The sequence below is a fragment of the Lolium rigidum genome, chromosome 3 (genome assembly GCF_022539505.1).
Source record: "Lolium rigidum isolate FL_2022 chromosome 3, APGP_CSIRO_Lrig_0.1, whole genome shotgun sequence".
NCBI lineage: Eukaryota > Viridiplantae > Streptophyta > Magnoliopsida > Poales > Poaceae > Lolium > Lolium rigidum.
Window position 1 is genome coordinate 307,923,650 of NC_061510.1, and position 24,140 is coordinate 307,947,789.

At 47.0% G+C, this 24,140-nt stretch overlaps 1 protein-coding gene across 3 annotated transcripts; it reads right to left on the bottom strand.

Annotated features, from left to right (window-relative positions):
• Positions 1–900: 900 nt before the first annotated feature.
• LOC124703684 (tRNA ligase 1-like) lies at positions 901–23,865 on the bottom strand. Of its 3 annotated transcripts, none has more exons than XM_047235906.1 (18): positions 23,693–23,865; positions 15,798–15,889; positions 15,454–15,625; positions 14,570–14,620; positions 14,423–14,454; positions 14,208–14,307; positions 6,978–7,056; positions 6,219–6,342; positions 5,450–5,556; positions 5,239–5,367; positions 3,555–3,619; positions 3,301–3,450; positions 3,001–3,146; positions 2,742–2,773; positions 2,478–2,659; positions 2,090–2,172; positions 1,601–1,666; positions 901–1,499 (listed from the first exon to the last, which is right to left on the bottom strand). In XM_047235906.1, exons 2-18 carry the CDS (start codon positions 15,833–15,835, stop codon positions 1,133–1,135), a joined length of 1,923 nt encoding a protein of 640 aa, XP_047091862.1. In that variant the 5' UTR covers positions 15,836–15,889; positions 23,693–23,865; the 3' UTR covers positions 901–1,132. The 3 variants fall into 3 exon arrangements, 2 of the variants coding, with proteins under 2 accessions (XP_047091862.1, XP_047091861.1); XM_047235905.1 differs by having other exon boundaries at positions 14,375–14,454; XR_007003214.1 differs by lacking the exons at positions 901–1,499; positions 1,601–1,666 and having other exon boundaries at positions 2,151–2,172; positions 2,478–2,550; positions 2,631–2,659; positions 14,375–14,454.
• Between the last annotated feature and the right edge of the window lie 275 nt (positions 23,866–24,140).

Consider the following 24,140-nt stretch of genomic DNA (forward strand, 5'->3'; position numbering starts at 1 on the left):
TTACCACCCTTCCAGAAAACAAGGTACCATCTCAACGAGTTCAGTGCAAGGAACATAGCGTGGAATGCGAAAGAGTTGTTCAACCTGATATACTCAAACTTTAGAGTCAACATTGGGGATTTTGCTGCTTTGAAGAATAGGTTTAAGGTCCTTGACCAGAAACTCTTCCACACTTACGACGCTGCTTGACTTGATGCATTATTCACAACTGGATCTTAGGTTGATGCAAGGATGAGTACTTCGAAGTACCTATTATTCCTGATGAAGTTAAGACCAGCCATGGTATTGAGGTAGGCGACAATGAAGCCTGGAAAATCAAGAGGCTTGAGCGGGAAAAGCCAATGTGGGAGGTAAGAGGGCATACCACCATCTAAGAAGAAGGAGGAGGAGAAGATGAAGAAGAAGAAGAATAAGATGAAGACGAAGAACAAACTACCCTTGATCCCTCTTTTGTGAACTCCCCTTTCACCCCCCTCTAATGAATCACCCATTTTATTACCATCCTACTGTAATGCTAAACCTCCATTCGTAGTAGCTAGTGACTATGCTTTTGAACTGCCACTCGTAGTAGCTATCTAGGGATTGTGCTTATGAACTGCCGTACTGTTTAGTTGCACTGATGAACGGTTGTGTGTGATGGTGGTGATAGTATGGTTAAGGTCACCAGTGAAGAGATGAGGTGACGGCAACCTTTGCTTGGATGACTTAAATTGTACTACTCGGACACCAATCCAATCTTGCAACCCTAAAGGATGGTACGAATGATAAATGATTATCAAGTTTTTGAATCTTGAAATTACTAAAAGATCAGTTATTCTAATGATTTGAAACAGCTCGATAAAGAATGCTCATGAAAGATAAACCTTATAATCTGTTAAAAGGAAATAGAATTTACCAGGAAAGAAGACAATAAGGCCCTCAGTTTTGGAAACATGGTGTATGACTTTTTGTCGCAAAAACGCAAAAAGCATTGCATTTTGATGCATTGATAGAAAAGAAAGTTATATGTACAAGCCCAATAATGGATTAACACCGTGCCATATAACTCAACCCAGAAAGCTAACTAGGGATAAGCTGCCGAAGACCCCGTGCTGCTGCGCTAACCCACGATTTTGCCTCTGTTTTGATCGTGTCAAGCAGCGAGGATACTAAGGTCTAAGGGTTGTCCAAGAGGTCCTTGTTCTAATGCTTCCAAATCCACCATGCCGTGAGCATGATCATCGACAAGGTTCGTTTGCACATCGGGTTGGGGATGGATAGCATCACCAGGGATCACCAGGGACCTTGTAGGACTAGAAGGTGCTGCCCCACGTTCTGGCTGAAGATCATGCTCTCCATCTCTCAAATTTTCTGCTTGATCCAAGACACCAACAGCCCCTACCAAAGCCCGGTTTGCAGGGCTGCGCTTAGCATATTGTTCAAGAAAAGGCTCTGCCTCACTAAGATACGCTGAGGTCGAGAGTGGCTTATTGCCACACTTCTCTCTAATGTAGACAGCCCTGTTTTAGCAAATCAATTAAAAATTAAAATTAACATCTGTAGTTTGATAAAGTAACACTTCAAACAATTACTCCTATGAAGAGAAAAAAAGTTAATATACCATTGATCCAACAGTTCACAAAGCTCTTCCTGTTTACGTGCTGATGTTCCCCAATTCATCATTTGCCTATTAACACAGTCAGGACCATTGATATCAGAGGTAACACTGTTCGTATTCAATACAACAGCACCAACCACAATTTTATGTAGTCACAATTGACAACTCAGCTTTAAAAAAAAAATCACATGGCTGAAACCTTCAAGCATCAAATCATCATTTGATGAAGAAAAATTCTTCAATAGCATCGAAGGGGCCCCCAACATGGTAGCGGCCTCGCTTTACATGTATTAATATTTCCTACTAACATGCATATCAACTAAGTAGATGTCTGGAGGATGCATTAGCAATATTTCGGGCGTTACAAAAAATATGGGCAGGACGAAACTAAATCAAGACTAGTAACTGCAATGCTCATCTATTTCAACAAACTGCAGAAGAAACAGTGGAAAGGTGAAGAACGAAAAATTGAGATTTGAGTACATGACATACCTCAGGTAATAAGTTTGATAATCAGATAGACCATCTTCTTTGAAAAGGGTGGAGAGGCCATCCCGAATTAAAATTGTCCTGATCTGTCAGGTAGCCATGTAAGAGTACAGTTAGAAGATACAGATGCATATCAATCAGTTCAAACTTTTATGACTGCAGTCCTCTCCAGCGTCCAAGAATAAAAAAGCCTCTAAAGAAAAGAAGTCCATACAGATACGCCAAGCATATAAGCATTATAGTGACTATGTAATACTTATTTTACATGTGCATCGAATGTCAAAATGAAAGCAAGCAATCCAGAGTAAACAGCATTTGTACTCATACATCAAGAAGTGATCAATGAACACCTAAGCTCAAAAAGAAGCTTAAAACAATGACAATGAAGTACCTTATAATTCAGGAATTTTAGTTTGAGCATCAAACTTGAGTCCTCGTCATCCAGACCATCCCTAGCTAACAAACTTGAATTCAAGGCACAGTCAATAATTTCCAGTGAAGTGTTACTGTCTTTGGAAACTTCAGCAGCCTTCTTATTGTTCACCTTGAACAGGTTTATATCAACGAAGAAACCTAACCATGAAATATTACATCTGTCAAAGCCACGCCGACTTATTTTATTAAGAAGAATTTTGAGTCACATCGTCCATCTTACCCCTGTACAGTGGCCATAACCCTTGATTTTTCCTACAGATATACATGACCGATTAAATCTAATAACAAATACTATTACATCCGTCCAAAAATAATCGTCTTACTTTTGTCTAGATTCGGATATATATTTGTAGATACATCCGTATCTAGAAAAAGTTGAGACACTTATTTTTGAACAGAGGGAGTACTAAATCTAGAAAGGCAAAGAAAAAAGGCACTGCAACGAATTAAGGTACGCGAGATTGACTTCGCAATGGTACCTCATCTGTTGCTGATAACGTCTAAAAATAGAATCACTGCGCACATGGATAACCATCTTGTAATACAAGTTATCAGCATTTTGGTATTTCGAGTAACATTTGAACGCTGCAGGGAAATGTCTCTGCTTCATCAAACGAATCATCTCCTGTAACAGTGCAGAAGACATAAATGATCATGTGGAACTAGTTATTGGATGCTGACATTTGCAGTTATAAAACAATTACCATGTAAGTATGCCTGTTATCTACAGAAATTGTAAAAGACTTATTGCTGGACAAGAACAAATAAAAACTACTAACCTGCAATTTCTTAGTTGCATAGTCTGTAGGATGTGCTTCCAAAAAGTAAGTGACAAATGATTTATCAGCGTTTGGAGACTGAGCATCAAGCCAATCAGAGTGGTCTGGACACAATGAAGATCCGACATTTTCAAGAAGTGCTTTAATTTTCTGTTCATGTAAAAGTAATAAGAAGTTACAGCAAGATAGAACCGATACAAAATTGATAAAAATCATGAAAAAGGTGAATACCACTTAACAACATCAAATAATACCTGTTTTTCATCTGACCTATTAGCCGCACATATTTCACGTAAACTTGGTCCTAAATCGGAGTCAACTGCACAGGAAAGTTACTTTGTAGATCAACGATTAAAGTAGTATAATGTATTTACAGCTCCACATCTCAACTGCAGTGAGAATTATTTACTATAACATGTTCAGATGTCACAAAATATTTATTAGGAAAAATACATTGTGTCATAAAAAGTGAAGGGTTTTTTTTCCCGAGAAATTGCAAAAGCATGCTATAATATGTTCAGATGCATTGCAAAAAGTGAAGGGTTTTTTTCCCCGAGAAATCGCAAAAGCATTGCGTCTTGTTGCATTAAAAAGGATGAAAAGTATTTTCAAGCTAGAGAGGCTGGGGTACAACTTACGCAAAGATAAAATTAATGCGCATCCCAAGTTCCTGGCAAACACAATCGAAGCCAAACAAGAATAGTAGTATTTTATTCCAGTATTTGACTTTTTGTCCTTTCTCAGCATTTTTATTCTATCCTTACCTCCATATTATGCAAAATACAACTAAACAAGGAGAATTTCCTCGTATCTTTTATTTATCATGATCTCGTTTAATCTCTCTACTCCAGGACTGGTCACATGGGGTGTTCGCGGAGGCCCCCCAAACCTAGAAAAAATACCGCCCCAGCTCTCCTCTCCCTGCCGCCAACGAATGCGGCGGGTGGGCTGAGCACGCCCTGGCGGACAGGGGAAAAGCTCCTAGCAGGGCAAGGTAGGGCAGCCACCCTACCTTGATTTTTGGTGAAATATTTCAGATGTACTTGTTTTTTTCTGAACAATTTGAGCGGTCATACGTCGAAAACAGACTCCGTATGAGAGAGTTATGCTTGTTTTAGTGAACACTGTATATTATCAATTTCTAACCGAAAGCAGTTACTAGATCTAGTCTAGTCAGAAACCAACCCTTTCTCTATCAAATTCTCAATCTAACAAAAGCTGACTCTAAGCAATGTTTTAGGTGGGGTAATTAAGGAGGACTCGAGGACTTGAGATTAATTTTGGATCTTATTATGAGCATGAGCGTGACCATATACAAACCTTGACCCCTACGCGCAAATTCGAAGACTTTAGAGATTGCCTTGATATTTTAAAGCCACACAATGTTTCATGCTGTTTATCGCCTCATTGAGCTGGTATTGCTTTTACTGGTAACGACGACAACAACCGAAAGGGATTTTTCGGCCAGAAAGATCATCAAGAATGAGTTGCACAACAAGATGTCCATGATTGCTTCTTGATGACTTGACGATGTGCTACATCGCGCTACGGATATTCAGAAGTCTTGATCAATAATATTATGGAAGATTTTCAAAAAAAGATAGAGCCTTTCCATGGCCTTTTGCTGAAATTTGCTTACATATTTTTGCACTTCACTAACCTAACTTGGAGAGATTGGCTACTTTACCACTCACCCTACCCCATACACCACTCTACCAATTCATCCTACCTTGCAAAGATGGTCAAACCAGATATAAACACTCTTAGACTCATTACCCAATGCAAGGTTAGCAATCTAATGTAAGTACTCTTGAAGGTTTATATCTGGTTTGACCATTGCATTGGGTAATGAGTCTCTTGGGTAACTCTTGAAGGTTTATATCTTGTATGGCTCATCAATGTCACTCAAAAACAAGGGGACATAATTTTCTGGCTTACCTCCATGGAATGGAGTCTCTGAGAGGCTTCTCAAGACTTCTTTCATTTCATCTGAACTTTGATGACTAACAATACGGGCAACCAGACCTTCAAGTATCTCACCCTGTACCACTAAATGATCCTTTGACCCTACAAACAAACAGAAACATGAAAACATATTAGAACAGCAGTGAGAGTGTAAGACATCAATTACTATTCAAGATAGACTTACCTGGTACAGATATGTCAGCTATTTTATCAAGGGCTTTGCAAACTTGTGTGGCAGTCCCCTCTTCACACAATGCATCATAGGCACCGAAAAAAGAAGTGGCAGATTCCCTTGCAAAGATATAAACATAAAGAATAATAATATTAAGAGAAGACCCAGCAGTGTACAGATGTGCACTTTGTGAGGGCACCGCAATAATGGCTTGAACAGATGAATGACATGATGTCGTAGACACTAAAAATCAGTTGACCAAAGTCTATCAGTATGTACAGTGTAAAGTAACTTCAAAGCTACAATAGTTTATCCCCCAAAGAGGTGCATGCCAATGTAAAGAGTAGTTGACGGTACATGGGAGAACAACACAAATGTTCAATAAATTTGCTAGCATTGGCATAGATGAGTGTATGATTCATATCGAAGCAACAATCCATTGTGATAATGAACTAAAAAACTGACAAGACAGGCACTTAGTTATGGAAACACCGAAAGATTGCAAAACATGAGAAGAAAAGTCAAAATTGACATTTGTATCATCAGAAGATGTTGCGTGAAATGCTCATACAAGGAATATCACTAAATAATAATTTTTTCGAGAAAACGCGTTTCTTTTCACTGAAAAGGAGAAGTTTTGGTTACAAGCCTCCTAGGAGGCGTATTACAGCATGATGACATCTCGTATCAAACAGCTTTGGAACGGAAACTTATATCAAGCAAGGTAGTCAAATACTTTAGCAAATGAATTTTCTTAACATAGAGTAGTCAGATGGGTCACCTCGTGGAAAATAGCCAGACATGATTTGTTGATAGGCGCCATTTTCGACAAAAGGCAATCACGGCTGGAGTAGAATAGAACTTCGGTTTTCCATGACCCAACTCTGTTACAGCTGTGACCACGGCTGCATAAAGGCCAAAATACAACTGATATAAATATGCATTCAAGAAAGGTAAAATCTGAATATAATGGACTGAAAAATAGTGTCATAATTAAATGGGTAAAGTAACCTCTCCAAAATAGAAGCAAGAAAAATACCAGGATAATGGTGCAGGCAGAATAACATGAGCAGAAAAAGGATGGTGCTGCTTTTTTGTTGAGTTTTTTAACACCCCAAATAGAACCATACTACTACGTCAATGCAAACATTAAATTTCAAGTTTACCCAAGGAAGCTTCTTACAGTTGTTAGGTTCCTAAATAATAAAAATGTTTCTACTCCAGTGGTTTTAGTTTATTCATTATATCAGCAGTTGTGGCAATCTTATCACAAAACGATAATTTAATGTTTGTAAATGAAACCCAATCCCCCCCCCCATAATATTTGCCCCATTTATTATTCTTACATACATCACTCATGACTCATCCACTATAAAGTGCAGAATAATGTATGCTTCATACATTTGAAGTTATAACTTGAAAACACTACTCCAGTAATGCATAACGATGAATAAAGTATGTGGGGAGCACAATTTGCATGAATCAGGGGAATTGGCAATTTAAATGAATCAGGGGAAGAAGGGGAGCAGGGGGAGCATACCATAATCATCCTTTGGCCGTTGCCCATGGTCTCCTAATTCAGCCGTCACAAGTTCCATTGAAATGTTTATCCGGTTTTTCTGGAAGCATAAAACATCGGCAAGATCAGGAATCTTAAGAAAACTGCTGAGAAGCAGAAATGCAAACAATGAAAATCCCTATGAATAAACTGAACATTGTCGATGAGTGTCTAATTCCAACAAACTATGTACAAAGGAAGATTAAACGGCATAGCTACAATGGTGATTCCTAATGCGTCTGTTACCTAATAGTCCCTCCTTTTCATTTTCTAAAACACATATATTGGAAATGAGCAACAACCATTCACAGGGGCAAAGGCCAATACATGTACATGTGTGGTACTATGCAGGAAATCCCTTATACACTAGGAATATAGGAAAAGGGACTATACATCTCAAACAACGCTCATCAAACTTATGATGGATCAAAAACACTGAGTTTGGAGAGAAAGAACCCATATTGCGCTCTAGTCTGGGCCTTCATGCAGAAGTCAGCCAACTGTAACTCAAGGCACATATTGTAGAGAGAGAACCTGATCCTCAGCGCGCACAAAGGAGGCATCAACACCTATGTGCTTGGTGAGCTGATGCTTCACCGGGTCACGCGCAATGCTTATAGCGCCAATACTGTCACCTCTGCCCAAACAAGAGAGAAGTTGGGGCGGCAGCAGAAACAACAAAATCCTCCAATAACCAGCGTAACCAAGTCACCTCCGTTGTCAAGAGAGCCATGGCTCGCAAGTCAGCCTCTGCACTTGAACGGGAGACTGTGGTCTGATTCTTTGTCTTCCAAGCAATGATTAGGCCTAGGGCTGAAGGAGTTGGAACGAAAAAGAAGAGTCGGCGAGAGATCGTGTCCCGGAGATATTGTGGGACATGAAGGAGGTGACGGTAGTGGACACTGGTCGGAGCAGACATGACTGACTCAGAATGTGAACAGGATAAGAGATATCTGTACGAGTGACAACAACGTAGACAAGGTTCCCAACCAAGTGACGATAGCGCGTCGGATCAGACAAGGGATCACCATCAATGGCACGAAGGTGAACATTGAGCTCCATAGGAGTCTCGATAGTGCGCTCATCACCGAGAGCGGCACGAGTAATGAGGTCATGAATATACTTCTCCTGGGAGGAATAGAAGCCATCGGAGGTAGAGGAAACCTCAATCCCAAGGAAGTAGCGAAGAGGACCAAGATCAGTCATGAGAAACCGGTCACGAAGACGAGCCTTGATAAAGACAATGTACCCAGAGTCGTCACCAGTGATGATCATGTCATCGACATAGAGAAGAAGAAGAGTCCGACCACGAGAAGATGTGTGGACAAAGAGCGCCGGATCATGCGCGGTAGGGGCAAAGCCAGCGGCAGTCACCACAGAGGCAAAGGACTCAAACCAAGCGCGAGGGGCTTGCTTAAGGCCATAGAGGGAGCGCTAGAAACGAAAGACCATGCCATCAGGAATAGAGTACCCTGGAGATGGTTGCATGTAAACCTTCTCACGTAACTCGCCATTAAGAAAAGCATTCTACATGTCAAGCTGAGAGACAGACTAGTGAAGAACATAAGCGAGCCTTGATCTTGTAGACCCACTTGCACGTGATGGGACGAACAAAGGGAGCAGGGGTAACAACATCCCAAGTGCCACTGCGCTCAAGCGCGACAATCTCCTCGGCATCGCTAGTTGCCATTCGGGATGAGGAACATCATCGCGATAAGAGGTCAGCTCAAAGACAGCAGAAAGACCATAGCGAGTGGGAGAATAGCGATCAGGGGGACGAGGCCGAGCACGAAGATTGTGAGGCAGCTCAGGCAGAGAAGACGATACACCAGAAGTGGAAGGCATGCCAGGAGCATCATCATCATCTTGTGGACAACGGGAGCATAGTTTTAAAAATCGGACCGGGCCGGCGGTCTGAACAAAAAAACGGAAACCAGAGAGTTCTCCGTTTTTTTAAGAAGAACTGGTCAAAATTTTACAAAAACACTAAAGGAAACTAAGATGCGCTAGAGGAGAATCGAACCTGGGACCTTCACAAAAGCTACCCTACGTCTTATTCATGACCACAACCGGCTGCATTGTGTTTGTATTGATGCTATATTTTCGATTTTAGTTTAACTTTTTTCGAAATTACATTAAATACTTACAAATTACACCGGTTTTTTGTTGCTCATGAACCATATGAACTGGCAGTTGGACTAGCATCCAGCGAACCGTGAACCAACAGCTGGTTCAGTCACCGGTCCTTTTTAATAACTATGGATGGGAGTGGTGAAACGGTAAGGGGGAATCACCGTAGGCAAGGAAGATGAAGAGTATGGTGAGGAGGGAGAGGAGGAGCTAGTGGGTGAAGAAGGTGGGAGATTGGTCGTGGGTGGATTCGGTAGAGTGGTGACATGAAGCACAGAAGGAGGTGAATCTAGAAACATGAGAAAAGAGATGTCATCCATAGAGAAGGTCGAGGAGGAAGGACGATGATAGAATGGTCGGAACTCACCAAAAGTCACATCCCGAGAAATGCGCATCCGACGAGCAACGGGATCCCAACAACGATAGCCCTTATGCTCATCATTGTATCCAAGGAAAACACACTCAACGGACTGAGCGGTCAGCTTGGTGCATTCGCGTGGACCTAGAAGAACATAGCAAACACAACCAAACAGGCGAAGCGCCGAGTAATCAGGAGAGCGGCTAGAAAGATGCTCAAGAGGACTGCCCCGCTATAGGGTAGTTGAGGGTTGAATGTTAATGAGATTGGAGGAAACAGACACAACTTAAGCCCGAAAGTGAGGAGGAAGAGGCGACAATCATCATCGCATGAGCCGTCTCAAGCAAGTGGCGATGCTTGCGCTCAGCTACGCCATTTTGAGCATGGGCGCCGGGACAAGAACTGGGCAAGAGTACCTTGCTCAGCAAGGAAACCACGCAACATCTGGGAGATATACTCACCAGCGAAGTCAGCTCAAAATGCACGAATAGGAGTGGAATATTAAATATGGACCATGGCAACAAAACGCTTATATATAGAGATAACCTCACAACGAGATGTCATAGAGTAGAGCCAAGTGTAGCGAAGAAATCATCAACAAAAATAACCTAGTAGCGATGGCCCCCCTTTGAAGCAAAGGGAGTCGGACTCCATACATTATAATGGACCAAATCAAAAGGACGCTTGGACATTGACTCGCAAGTGGGATATGGTAATTGAGTTCGTTTGCCAAGTCTACAACCTTGACACTGTAACGAGACATTTCCAGAGACATGCCCCAGAAGACCTCAACGAACTTAAGATGACGGACGAGAACCACAAAGATGACCAAGTCGATGATGCCACTACTAAAAGGAGGAGATAGTGGAAGCAGCAAGAGCACATGGATTGGCGGGTGTAGTAGCAGCAGAGGGAACACGAAGCCAGTCGAGCACCCAAAGACAATGGGAGTCGCGGCACCAAGGGCCAGCCCCAACTAGAGCCCTAGTGTGACGATCCTGGACAGAAGAAGAATCATCATCAAAAATGACACGACAACCGGAATCATTCATGATAAGACGGGAAACATGAGAAACATCAGGGACAAAAAAGTACGAACTGAAAAGGTTGCCGCGACTAGCAACAAAAAGACAAGTGATTAACAGGAAGATCAAGGGGTCGAAGAGAAGAAAGAGCAGAAGAATCAGAAGACATATGAATAGAATCTCCAGAATCCAGAACCCACGAAGATGTACCTCACTTTGTAGACGGTGGACGCTCATCGCTAGAAGCGCCAGTCATAGAGCCTACAGTACCCGTTGAAGAGGAGCCAGAGGAGGCAAGTACGCGCTTAAGCCGCACAATGTATTGCTCCGTGAAAGAGGCCGCTGCAGGAGGAGACCGAGTACCAAGAGAGGAGGTGGGCGCACTGTTGCGCAGGTCCAACATCTTCTTGAAGCAATCAGTCTCTCGGTGATCTGTCTTCTGACAATATTTACATGGCATACCAGGACGAGATCGCCCCCTACCGCGAGAAGAATGGCCTCCACGAAGCTGGGTGAGTGAAAGCAGTGAACGCAAAGATACATGCAGCTATGCCTCCTACAGCTAGCAAGCCAAGGCACATTTGCTCGACTGAAGAGGAAGAGCAAGTATGCCTGCAGTCCAGACATCTAGCTTGCTTAAATAAAGTCAGCAAGCGTAATGGCTGGATAGCCCACGGAGTGCCACCGGAACCCCCATGATTGGGGGCAGGGGGTTGATCAAGCCCTTCTACTTCTAGTTAGGAGGTTATAATCTCTTAAAGCCCCCATGAGTGGGGGTTTGGGGGTTGATCAACGAACGGAGTGAGAAGCAAGTCAGTGACCAAGCAGCATGGGCAAGAGTGGTGGAATACTGTAAGGAGAGGGCACTAGAACAGCACGAGTGCGAGCAACGAGTACTGTGGGTACGACAAGTAAACCAGCACCACGTAGACGAGTCTCCTCAGCACGAAACTCAGACAGCACCTCTGAGATCGGAACACAGCCTCGAGCAATCAATTGAGTGTGCCTGGGCTCAAACATATGCGCTGAAACTCCACATCGGACCTGACAGTCCGGCAACACGCTGCGGAGGTAGTCAAGCTGACGCCAGATAGCAGAACACAGTGCGTAGAACTCGCAAAAGTGGAGTCACCCTCCTAACGAACGACATATAAGTATAGAGAGCCACCGGAAGGCTGATAGCATTGACGAAGGTGAGACTATATCTCAAAGACAGTACCAAGGCCCATAAACTGGTTGAACACTTTGAGATAGAACCGCATCAGCCTTGGCATCCTCATCACACCACTGAGTATAAGCAGCAAGATCATCCCGATAGATACCGAGGGCATCTGAGTAGGTAAGTACCTGCTAATCATAAGTATCATCTGCAGCAGCCTCGGCATTCCTGACGGCTGCCTTATCAGCCTAAGCATCAACGGGAAGGACATGTGGTCAACCCTCACAGACCAGATCGGGATATGTGAGTTACGAACAGAACCGGAGCTCGCTCGAAGTGAACGTCCAAGAAAAGGAGTCGATCGGCCCCGACGTGGGCAACGGGGGATGTCCCCAACCAGGAGAGACCGGAATCGGTAGCCGGCAGCCTGATCTGCGAGCGGCGGCCGGAGGCTTGAGGAAGCTCGGCAATCCGCGCACGAAAACGAGCTAGCGATGGCCAAGGGCGGCAGGTGGCGACCGGAATCGGGTCAGGATCGACCGGAAAGTGGGCTCACGCGGCCACACAGAACGAAGAAGACCACACGTGCTCAACAAAAACGATAGCACGAATCGGAGTAGAGAGAGGAGCACGACGGACAAGTAGAGATTCAATCGGCGAAGGTGGAGAGTAGCACGGAGTTGCAGCGTGCAAGAGAGACCCTAGCTGGGCTTTGATACCATGTTGGGAATGAGCAACAATCATTCACAGGGGCCAAAGGCCCATACATGTACATGTGTGACACTATGCAGGAAACCCCTTATACACTAGGAAAATATAGGAAAAGGGGTACATCTCTAACAACATTTTGGTTAAGCACGGGGATTAAGGTGGCCATGATATCAAGAGAGCGATAGTGATAAATGACCATGGTACCCATGAATGAGATTTCTCTATTTGTTGAAGGTGGGAGTCATATTTAAATAGGAAAGTTGGGCTCGTTCACTCACAACTTTCTTTGATTATCAATGACTTGGCTTCTTTCTCAAGTAAGCACCAGGCATAACTAATGGCTTGGGGATTAAGGTGGCCATGGTTTTTGTGTGTGTGTGTGTGTGTCTATATCTTTCTGTGTGATGTAGGCATATAGCCCGACCTTCGGTCTTCACCACATGTGCGTCAACACCAACACGTCACGCAAAGGTGAATATTCTCCTTTATGTGTGCCTACAATTGTCTCTCTTGAATGGTATGCTACTTAATACTCCGTCCTATGTTTCCACGATAGGGATGCGTCGACAAGTACGGAGGGAAGGGAGAATGCCATGGAGGCCCGAGGACTCAAGGAGGTCACGGAAGCATGTAAGAGAAGAAGGAAGATGCTCCAAGCGAAGCTACATCGGAGTCTCTGGCCTACAAAAACCGGAGTCTCCGACCCCATCGACTCGACACCAAAGTCTCAGCCCAGCAACCCCAACTGCCTTGCTCTCAGTATGGGGGTTTGGAGTCTTCGCGCGCCTGCTGGAGTCTTACACCGGAGTCTCCAACCCATGAAGATCAAGAGCGGAGTGCCCATGAAGATCAATACCGGAGTCTCCGGCCTACTTACACCGAAGTCTCCAACCCTTCCTGTGCGCCAAGTGTATGGCCACAGGCCATGTACCCCTTGGATGGTCCAACCAGGCCAGTTCGCCCCACAGCAGCCTCTTGTGCCCCTTAGCCTATATATAGGACCCCCTCTCCTTAGAAACCATAGGCATCATGATATGAAGAACTTGACTTATGCCTCCACCTCCCATGGGGAACCCAACCTCTCTAAGACATAAATCTATGAGTTGTATCCAAGGCCCTCTTTATGTGATTGTTTTTTCGTGTGTATGATTCTAGTATTGCAAAGTCTCTTCCAATTGGGAACTCTACTTACCTCTACTCTTTCATACTTGTGATTCTACCATTTGCCTACCAATCTCTCTCTCGAAGATTCTACCTCGTTGTTTTCTCTTGAGATTCTGGTTCGGGCCGTTGAGAGCAAACCGGATTGTATCGATTTGTTTGTGCATGTGTTCATCGTTTTCTTGTTCGTTCTCCATGTTTATCCCTCACCCCCTCCTTTTCCTTGGCCAATTCGTAAGATCGGGCCACCCTCGTAGGCTTAGCCCGCATCAGTGTGCGCGTATTTATTATAAATATTGAAGAGTGGGGGAGAGAAAAAAACTTATGAATTCAACCTGCAAGCCTTGTGTTTTGAAACAAGGTCTCAAAATTATAGGCCACATAATTTGAAACGTAGAGCATAGACAAGCTTGGAATTACTCATATGAGATTTTAAGCTACTTAGTTTGAGGATCTGCCAAATTAAGAACTATAGTGAATAAAATAGAAGAGGTGAAATATAAAATGGAAAATAATATTCTCCTTAGGTGAAGGTTCTGCGTCATTACTATATGTTTATAAATACTCAATGTATCAAGTACCAAAAGATCCCAAGACAAGAAACACAAAAATATGAAAATACAAAGTCAAAAGGCGTGTAATTCTTGAGGAAAAAAGGCATGGAATACCTGGAGATAATCATTAAATTCAGCTTGCATTTGAGGAGCTTCCTTCCCCCAAGCTTCATGAAACATACGGTCCAGGACAAAAACGCCCACAGCAGTGTAGCTATAAGCAGGAATTACACTTCAGTTAAATAACTCAACAAAAATCAAGACAAGCTAGCACAACCTACATGTTTCCAAAGCTATTCTTGGAATATGCTCCACGATAACCAGCATACATGAATAGAGATCCTGAATGCTTCAGCGTAACCTGAACAAACGCTTATCTTTTTAGGTAAACAAGCTTTAACCATCATTATAAGTAATTCAATAAAATAAAATCAGTAATTAATCAAAAGATGATAAAAGAAAAATATCAAATATACCTCCATGGTAGCAAAGCCACGCGACACCATCTCAATCATCCGTTTTCTTGTCTGCCATCACAAAAATGGGGTTAAGGTTCCCACTAAAGGTTTTGAATTACAACTCCATTCAGTAAATGTGAGTAATAAACCCCCATAGTGCCAGAAAGCAGTACTTTTACAAGTTTACTACTGTATAGCCAATTCATTAAACATTTCTACGATAAGATAAGCCAAATGAAGTTACATTAACCAACATTGAGGCCACACAGATTGCAGAGAGCATATACAAGAGTTCATCAATGGCTAAAAAGTAGGGCTCACAGTGTGTAGCAGATAATTTCATTTGAATTACTCAGAAGTAAAAGAAAACCTGATTATTCATCAACACAATGGTAACCTATACCAATTAAGCAATGGATGATTTAGAAACTAAGCCTGGATTTAGCCATGCGATTTATTATGATAGTCTAGTTTGGTAGAACCGCTTTCAGATTTTTGGAGTCAGCTGATTTTTGTTAATTCGCTCGCAACCAAATAAATTATGGCTTTCAAAGCAGTATGAGATGAAATCTGAGGCGACAATCATTGTCACAGAATTTATCCAACTTTAATATGACTTGCCAAACAAAGTCGAACAAAGTAGAGTAGTTGGACTTCTGATACATTTTTTTCAGGAATATAAGCATAGCAACATGTCCCCAGCAAATTAAGGTAATCATTAACAGATAAATACAATTCAGGTCAAAATATTGAAACAGAGAATACAACTCACAATATGGGTAACTTCCACATGTATTGTCTGATCACCAAAATAATCATGGGGGAAAACTCCCAATAATTGCTCAGGAAACACTTAGCATTGTTTGTCACAAGGTGATGGAAGCAAGGAGCAATTGACGCACCTCTTGATCGGACTTCTCGTTCTCGAATTTGGGGTAAAAAGCAGCCCTGATCTGCGCCTGCGCGAATGTGTTATTGTCCACGGCAAAGTCCGCGGCCCCCGTGAACAACCTCGATGCGCCACCCTGCTCAGCCGCCACCTCCGAGGACCAGGGGTGGGCCCAGGTGCTTAAACTTGTACATATATAGAGGTATAACACACATTTTTTTAGCATAACATCGTAAATTCATAGAATTGATAATAACATCAACAATTGTTCAACATATCAAAGTGGGAAACATCTGGAAAATTAAGAGGCTACAAAACAAAAAAACATAATGATAAGGAAGCTTACAGATTTCATACCTTCTGAATGCTTCAGAAATTAGTGATGTTGTCGCCATCCTTCAATTATTTCCTTCCAATTCAGCTATAGCGAGCAAACGTAACTATGCAAGCTGAAGAATCAAAATAAAACAACAATAAAGTCTTTTAAATTTCGGATCAATTCAAATTGGCATTGCAAGTTTCTGAATTTCAGACCAGTTCACTTGTTCGCATAGATCCACAGTTCGACATTGACAAAAAGAATAAAAAATTGTAACATAACAAGAGAGCAAACATGTCAATATGTTCCAACATACGAATAAAGTGGATATTATTGATAAGCATAGTTAAGCACTAATACTGCTAAAAAGGTCAATAATAAGCAGGAATCCTACTAGGGCAGTTTTTATTGTGCTTCAACGAGTTTATTTGCATGTTTCAACCTACCAATCAAGAGATCATCAACGCAGGCAAAACAATAATCTGAGTTTAATAAAAGACCCTATCAATCACTAAATTTATAATATGTTTGAAACAAAACAAATTCCAAATCATGGATTGTTCTGATCCAAACTATTGATGGTACATACTCAGCGAAAAAATGAAAATATAAAAATTTGCATCTTCCACTACAGAAAAATAAAGCTAGATCAAAAGAGACAAATCATGAACTCAAGTTACTAAAAATCTACAGAACAATCCAAGCAAGTGAGGATTTTAATAAAGCAACAAGCATTGCATCCAATCCCATAGTGTAATTTAGTTACTCATGCTAGAGCTAAAGTTTTATATATCAAAAAAAAAAATCAGCAATCTGACACATTCAAATGTGATTAACTAGCGGCAGTTATAGTAGCAGAAACATTGTACACTGTGGAGCCATTTTCTTAAGCTGGAAGTGTTGACCTTAGTACCAAGTATTTAACCATTCGACCCAAATCAGTTAACCGAACATTTACACTCCTAGAACCAAAGAACTAGAGGTATCTTGGCAACAACCGAGAAACTACAGATTTAGAATAATGAAAACAAATCACAAAGACGGATGGCTCCCGCTCCTGCGCTAGCACCTCCCTCCCACCTCTAGCCCTGCCGCCGCCTGCCCTCGCCGGTAAGCCTCCCACCCACTCCTCCCTAGCCCCACCTCCCTAGCCCCAGCCCTTCCCCGGCGACATGTCGTCCGGCGACAGCTGCGGTGGACGGGACCACCGCCGCCAGGAGCGCTGGCTCTCCGACGGCGACTTCTCCGCCTCCAGCTCGCGCAGCTACAGCGACGTCGCCCGCACACCTCCCCGCGCCACCACGCCACCGCCACCCCCTCCGCCGGAAGCCGCCCATCGCGCGCTGGCCTCCACCCGCATCGGCCCCCGCTCCGAGGTGCACCGCGTCCGCCGCGCCTCGCGGGCCCGACGCCAATGGGTGGCAACAACCGCGACGCCGGCACCATCAGCGGCGCCGCCCCCAAAGCGCCGGAGGCTACGCGCAGCGCTGCCGCAGTCCATCTCCAGAGATGGAAGGAGGTCTCTGTTTCAGGTGCCTTGAGCCCGAACATGTTGTTCGTGACTGCACCAACGAGGTCCAGTGCCGCCACTGTCTCCTCTCCGGCCATGGCAGCAGGGATTGCATGCCTGAGCAACGCGCCTACGACCGCGCTCGTGCCCGCCTGCCGCCAAGAGAAGAGGGCCCTTCCCAACGCCGCCACACCACGCCGACCGCACCGCCGCCACCTCCGCCCCCACCCCAACAACATGCCCAGCATGCCGCTCCGACGGCGAACGCGCTCGCCACCATGGCCACGCCGCCTCCACCTCCCCCTCTTCCCAGCAGCGTTGATCCCCTGGGTCCAATGCACGCCCCGGCGACGACGACGATGACATGCACTGTCGATCCCACGGGTCCGGTGCGTGTAATCATCTCGCGCAGCGTTGAGATGGAGGATGCGAAAACCGTCCTGCGGCGTGCGATGGTCGCCTACATCACCGGAACGAGGCCGGCCGTCTCCGCTGATCAAGTGGCAAGGGTGCTCACTGCCAGCTTCAACCTCCAAGCCGGCGACTTCACCGTCCACCTGCATCATCCCGAGGAGTTCCTCATCATCTTCGCCACCCAGGAGCTCAAGGAAAGGCTTTCCGGCGACCACTTCATCAGCGACGCGAGCTTCTCGCTCACCGTTCGTCCGTGGTGCAAGCTGGCACACGTCGGCAGCGACAGGTTTGAGCACCTCTTCGAGCTTGAGCTCGAACGTGTCCACGGCGGAATCGCTGCTCGGAGACAGCTGCTGGGTGGAGTGGATTCATCCCGGAATGCGCTCCAGGGCCAACATGGCTGTTTTCCGGCTCACTGCCCGCACCCACGACCCTGCCACCATTCGCCGGCAGGCCATCCTCGAAGTCGTCGAAATCCAGTCCAACAGAGCCGCCAACCATCAGGACGCTCACGTACCCCATATCGATCACGCTCGTGCCTGACAACACCGGCATTCCAGGACCTGGCGCCGCTGATGATCTGCCGGGCGACAATGGCGACGCCGGCAATGACGCTGCTGGCGCTGGGCAGGCCCCGCGACGCGGTCCTCGCCGTCGTTGCCGCAAATGCCGCCACCCCGACACCGATGCTGCGCACCCCGCCGAACGCGCGGACGGCATGGCAATGGATGTGCCTGCCTAGGCCATGGATGGGCTCCAGACACGTATTGACGGTGTTCGGATGGATAGCCGTTGGGCAGACTACGCTGGCCAGCCGCGCCGACGCCGCGCCACCACCTTCGCTGAGGCACGTACCATGGATGCATGGACTGGTCAGGAAAGGCGGCGCCAACCACGTAAGCCTCGTCGCCAAGCGCAAAGCGGAAAGCAAGAGTGGCGCAGAAAAGACAAACAACAGGGGCCCGCCACGACCTCCGCTGACGTCGCAGACGCAGTCACCACGACCGCAGCGGATCCGAGGCTGGTGGAAGCTGCTGGAACACCAGCTGGCGCAAGCCCATTGGCCAGTCCCCCACCCACACAGCCCCACCTACCGCACGACGGAGAGATGGTGGACCAGCGCACGACTAGGTCGCTGACTAGTTCGACTCTTGCACCACCCACTGCGCCGCCACACGACAACCAGGAGGGTGCCACTCCTGATGAGACCAACGGCTTTTCGCATCGGGATACCTCCTTCTCCCTTGACACTCCCAATGCCGATTCTTTGTCGGGGCAAAGTGAGGCTGCTACCTGAAGAACCTGCCAATGATCTGGTGTCCACTACCAGCCACGAAGATCCAACGCAGGACACCGTCGCAGAGACCATGCGCCAGGACAATACCCCTCTGGAAGCTGCCCCAACTGGGCCGTCCTCTCCAGCTCGGGAACAGGAAGCCCAAGAAGCCCAGTGGCCACAAGAGAGGCCCACAACTAAGACAACGCCCATAGAGGCATGTGCTGACCAGCTGCGCACCCCAACTCCGGCAACTGACGACCACGCAGCTTTGCGATCTGCGGCCAACCGATTTGCCTCGCCGCCGATCACGCTGCGTCGCTCCAGAGGCAATGCTGCGGCGCCGGCCCAGCAGTGGACCCTAGGAGACTTCCTCAAAGCCGCCACCAAGAACGTGGATGCGTCCCTGCCGACCCCTGGAAGGAAAACGCGCCGGCAGCCCCTGAATTTTGCCCCGCGTCGTGGATGCTCGGCTACCGCCACATGCAATGGTGCACCACCCACGGCTGAGCGCAGAGCCCAGACCCAGGTCCTCCGAACCCTGGGCATTATAGGAGTCGACCAGGTCATCTCCGCCGCCGAGATGGCCGCATACGATAACATGTTCGCTGCACCAATCCCTCTCACCGTCCTGACTCGCGACAAATGTCGATCAGCAGATCCCAGCCGCCACCGCTCCATCGCCACTAGCAGCGTCGACGTAGCATGCGAGTGATAAGCGCTGCTCTGTAGCTTGCCCATCGATCCCCTCTCAATGGATCAAGGCCTACGTATTGGTATCTGGAACGTTAGGGGTCTCAACGCGCGTGCTAGACGCCTGGCCATTGGATCGCTGATTGACACTGCAAATGCATCCATTGTATGCTTACAAGAAACAAAGATGAACTTGATCTACTCGTCCATTGTCATGGAAACCCTTGGCCCCGAATTTCACGACTACACGAACTTGCCGGCGCAAGGTACTCAAGGGGTATTCTCCACGCATGGAAGAGCAGGGACGTGTCTATCACAGACCCAATGTTCACCATGAATGCCATCACCGCGAAGGTCACTGTCGGCACCAACACTCCTTGGTGGATTTCGGTGGTTTACGGCCCGCAACAGGAGGACGACAAGATCAACTTCCTACAGGAGCTACGCGACACTAGGGCTGATTGTCAAGGGCCATGGATTCTATGTGGAGATTTCAATCTCATCTATCGTGCAGAAGACAAAAACAATGGCAACCTAAACCGGAGAATGATGGGAAAATTCCGACGCCTCCTCAATGACCTGCTGCTCAAGGAGGTTTACCTGAACGGGCGGGCGCCGTTTTACGTGGTCGAATGAGCAGTCTCCTCCCACGCTGGTTCACCTTGATCGGGTGCTATACACCGCTGACTGGGAAGAAATGCAAGGGGAATGCCACCTCCGATGCCTCGCATCCATTGTCTCTGATCATAGCCCTTTGCTGCTAGATTGCTCCCCTATGCCCACTGCTCACGCTCACAAGCGCTTCCACTTTGAGGACTATTGGCTGCGCCTTGATGGCTTCCAGGGAGTTGTGACCGAGGCATGGAATTCGGTTTGGGACATGGATCCTTTCCAGCAATTACGGCTACGCCTCTAGGCCACCGCGCGCAAGCTCACGAGCTGGAGCTCTCGTTCTGTTGGCAACGTCAGGGATAAAATAGCTATCCCGCGCGAACTCATCTCGCGATTTGACAAAGCCCAGGAGGACAGACACTGACAGGCACAGGAGGAGCAGTTTTGAAAACAGCTCAAGGTTTCCTACCTAGGCCTTGCTTCCCTGGACCGAACAATCGCCCGACAGCGAGCTTGCATTGCCTATCTTAAGGAGGGAGATGCCAACACCTCCTTCGAAAAAGAACAGGATCTTCAGCATCGCCACGGACGATTAGGTGCTTACCGCCCACGATGACATGGCTGAGGCAGCTTTTGCACACTTCGGTTGACCGGGAGCACATACTGGACCTATCAAACCTGATCGAGCCCCAGGACCTAAGCCACTTCGATGAGCCTTTTGGCGCCGACGAGATCTAGGACGCGGTGAAGAGGTTGCCGACACGCAAGACGCCAGGGCCGGACGGGTTTACTGCCGAATTCCTGCAGGCTTGTTAGCTCACGGTCAAGCAAGACTTCGTTGACGTTTTTCAACAGTTGTTCGAGATGCGTGGCCGTGGCTTTAGTAAGCTGAATCAGACCCTCCTCACTTTGCTGCCCAAACATGCTGACGCAAGCCATATGTTTGATTATCGCCCGATCAATTTGATCCACCTCGTCGCCAAGATCTTCGCCAAAGTTTTGTCCCTAAGGCTAGCTCCCAAGCTTGACAGCCTCGTCAGCAACAATCAAAACGCTTTCATCGCGGGGAGAAGCCTCCACGACAACTTTGTTCTAGTGAGGCAATCTGCGAGGTTGCTGCATCAGTTGGGCGCGCCGAGAATTCTACTCAAGCTGGACATGGCAAAGGCATTTGACTCCCTCTCATGGCCCTTCTTATTTGAGGTCATGAAGCAATATGGGTTCGGGGACAGGTTCCTTGAGTGGTTGTCCATTCTCCTATCATCTGCGAGCACATGCGTCCTCTTGAATGGGGAGCTAGGACCACCAATATGGCACCAACGGGGACTACGCCAGGGAGACCCCCTATCACCCCAGCTGTTCATCCTTGCCATTGATGTCCTAAGCAGGCTTTTTAAGCGCGCAGTTGAGTTGGGAATCATGCAAAGGTTGCATCCTAGGAAGTTGATACCGCCCATCTCCCTCTATGCCGACAACGTCGTGCTGTTTTGCCACCCATCTGATGGAGACACTACGGCTGTAAGGGAGATCCTAAACCTGTTCGGTCGCTCCTCTGGCCTCCGCGTCAATTTCATCAAGAGCTCGGCCACGCCACTGCGCTGCAGCCCGGAGGATACTGCGCTGCGCTGATTACTGAGCACCTCGGCTGCCCGCTAGCAACCCTACCTATCAACTACCTTTGCATCCCATTGACAATCCGACGACCCACTGCTGCTCAGCTCCAGCCAATCATCGACGGCACCGCCGGCCGTTTGCCGACCTGGAAGGTTGGGCTCATGAACAAGGCAGGCCGCCTAGCCATGGTCAAATCCGTGCTCTGCGCCATCCCTATCACCAGCTGCTGGTCTACGCACCGCCGAAGAAATCGCTAAAGATGATCGAGAAGATCAAGCGTGGCTTCCTATGGGCTGGGCGTGCCGCCGCCAATGGCGGTCACTGCCATGTCAATTGGAGCCACGTGTGCCGGCCCATATCTTTCGGTGGCCTAGGCGTCTAGGACATTGGGCGTGCCGGCCTTGCCCTGCGGCTCAGATGGTTATGGCTATCCCACACAGACGACGGTAGAGCTTGGAGTGGCCTTGACCTACAGTTCTCCGATGAGGAACGAGCACTCTTCTTTGCATCGACAACCATGTGCATTGGCAATGGACAGAAGGCCCTGTTTTGGGAAGACCGGTGGGTCAATGGCAGGGCTATCAGGGAGATCGCACCCTGCTATACAATTGCATCCCTAAAGGACGACGCAAAGCAAGGGCAGTGGCTGATGAGCTCCAGGGGAACAGCTGGGCAAGGGACATCCAAGGCGTTCTTGGAGTTCATGAGATTGGACAGTACCTCCAGATATGGCACTTGATCCATGCTACCCCACTCAACGACTCACCAGACATGCTGCTATGGAAGTGGACAACTTCTGGCACTTACACCGCTAGCTCATGCTACCTAGCTACCTTCCATGGACCAACAGCTTGTTACTCCTGGAAGCTCTTCTGGAGAACATGCACGCCGCCGAAAGTGAAGTTCTTCCATTGGCTTGCTAACCAAGACAGATGCTGGACCGCTGAGCGCCTCGCTAGACATGGACTCCCACACCATCCCAGATGTCTGCTATGCGACCAAGCACCTGAGTCAATGCGAGACCTGATGCTCGAGTGTCCCTTTACCCGGCAGGTTTGGCACCACGAGCCCTCCATCATGGAGGGGTGGCGTCGCGCAAAACTTGACACTCCCAAGCCGATGCGCAAGGGCCTTGCCTCTGCCACTCTCCTCATCCCTTGGATGACATGGAAGCACAGAAACTCCTGCGTTTTTTAGGGTGCCCGGCCATCAGTCCCAATACTACTCTCCATGATCAAGGAAAAGACATCAGCTCACGGGCGAAAGCTGGTGCTAAAGGGCTACGTGTGGTACTGCCATCCACCTGGGATGTGCACTGATGTTTAGTGGATATCATGTAACTCACCTCTTAGGAGGATGTAAACATATTCTATCTTTTCAATGAAATGAAGCGCAAAGGTCCTTTGCGTTTTCTCCACACACAAAAAATCACAAAGCTACAGATTTTAGACCAATTAATTGAGCAGAGCTACAACCCGTCAAATGATACAGAACTACAGATTTGCATAATTGCCTAGTCTGGTCCTTGACACAATCTACAATGGAGACACATCCATGTTTTCAGGTTAATTAAGTACCTAGTCTGGTCCTTGGCGCAAGGACGACTCGGCCAGGCAATCTAGTACTTGTTCTCTCTAACCTCAAGTTAACCCTTAACTAACGTCACGGCAGAGAACCAAATAATCAACAAAGGGACAAATAAACAAATCAATAACTGACACCACGGGGACGGACAAGCTCACTGACATTGCGACGAAGATCACGAGAACACCGTAGCGAAGTGGAGGAGCGCAAGGCAAGGACGGAGACCTTACCGGAGAGAAATCCAGGTCGGAGAAGCGTCCAGCGGCGGGAGGATGGAGTGGATCGGGGAAAAACGTTTGTACGGCCGGGCGGTGGGACTCGCGATGAGAACGGAGAGGTTGGGGCAAGCGTTGGCGTTGATGAGGCTCCTGCAAGCGTCGGGATGTGGCGGCCCCAGTTTCTATACGGCGTCGCCGTCGCCGCCGCCGCCGCCTCGAGTGGTCGCCAAAACGGCAAAAACCATTAAGACCCGTGAAAGATATAGGTCGGATCAGAAACCCACGGCCCCACGGGTATGCAGTTTTTTTTCCGAAACAGTACGCCCAATATGAACAGAGTATTTATACGAGTCGCAAAAGAGTACAGACAACATTGACAGCACAGTGCAAATACGAAAATAAAGGAAGGATACGAGCCGTAGAGCCATATATTACAGAAGACAGCCATACACTACACCCA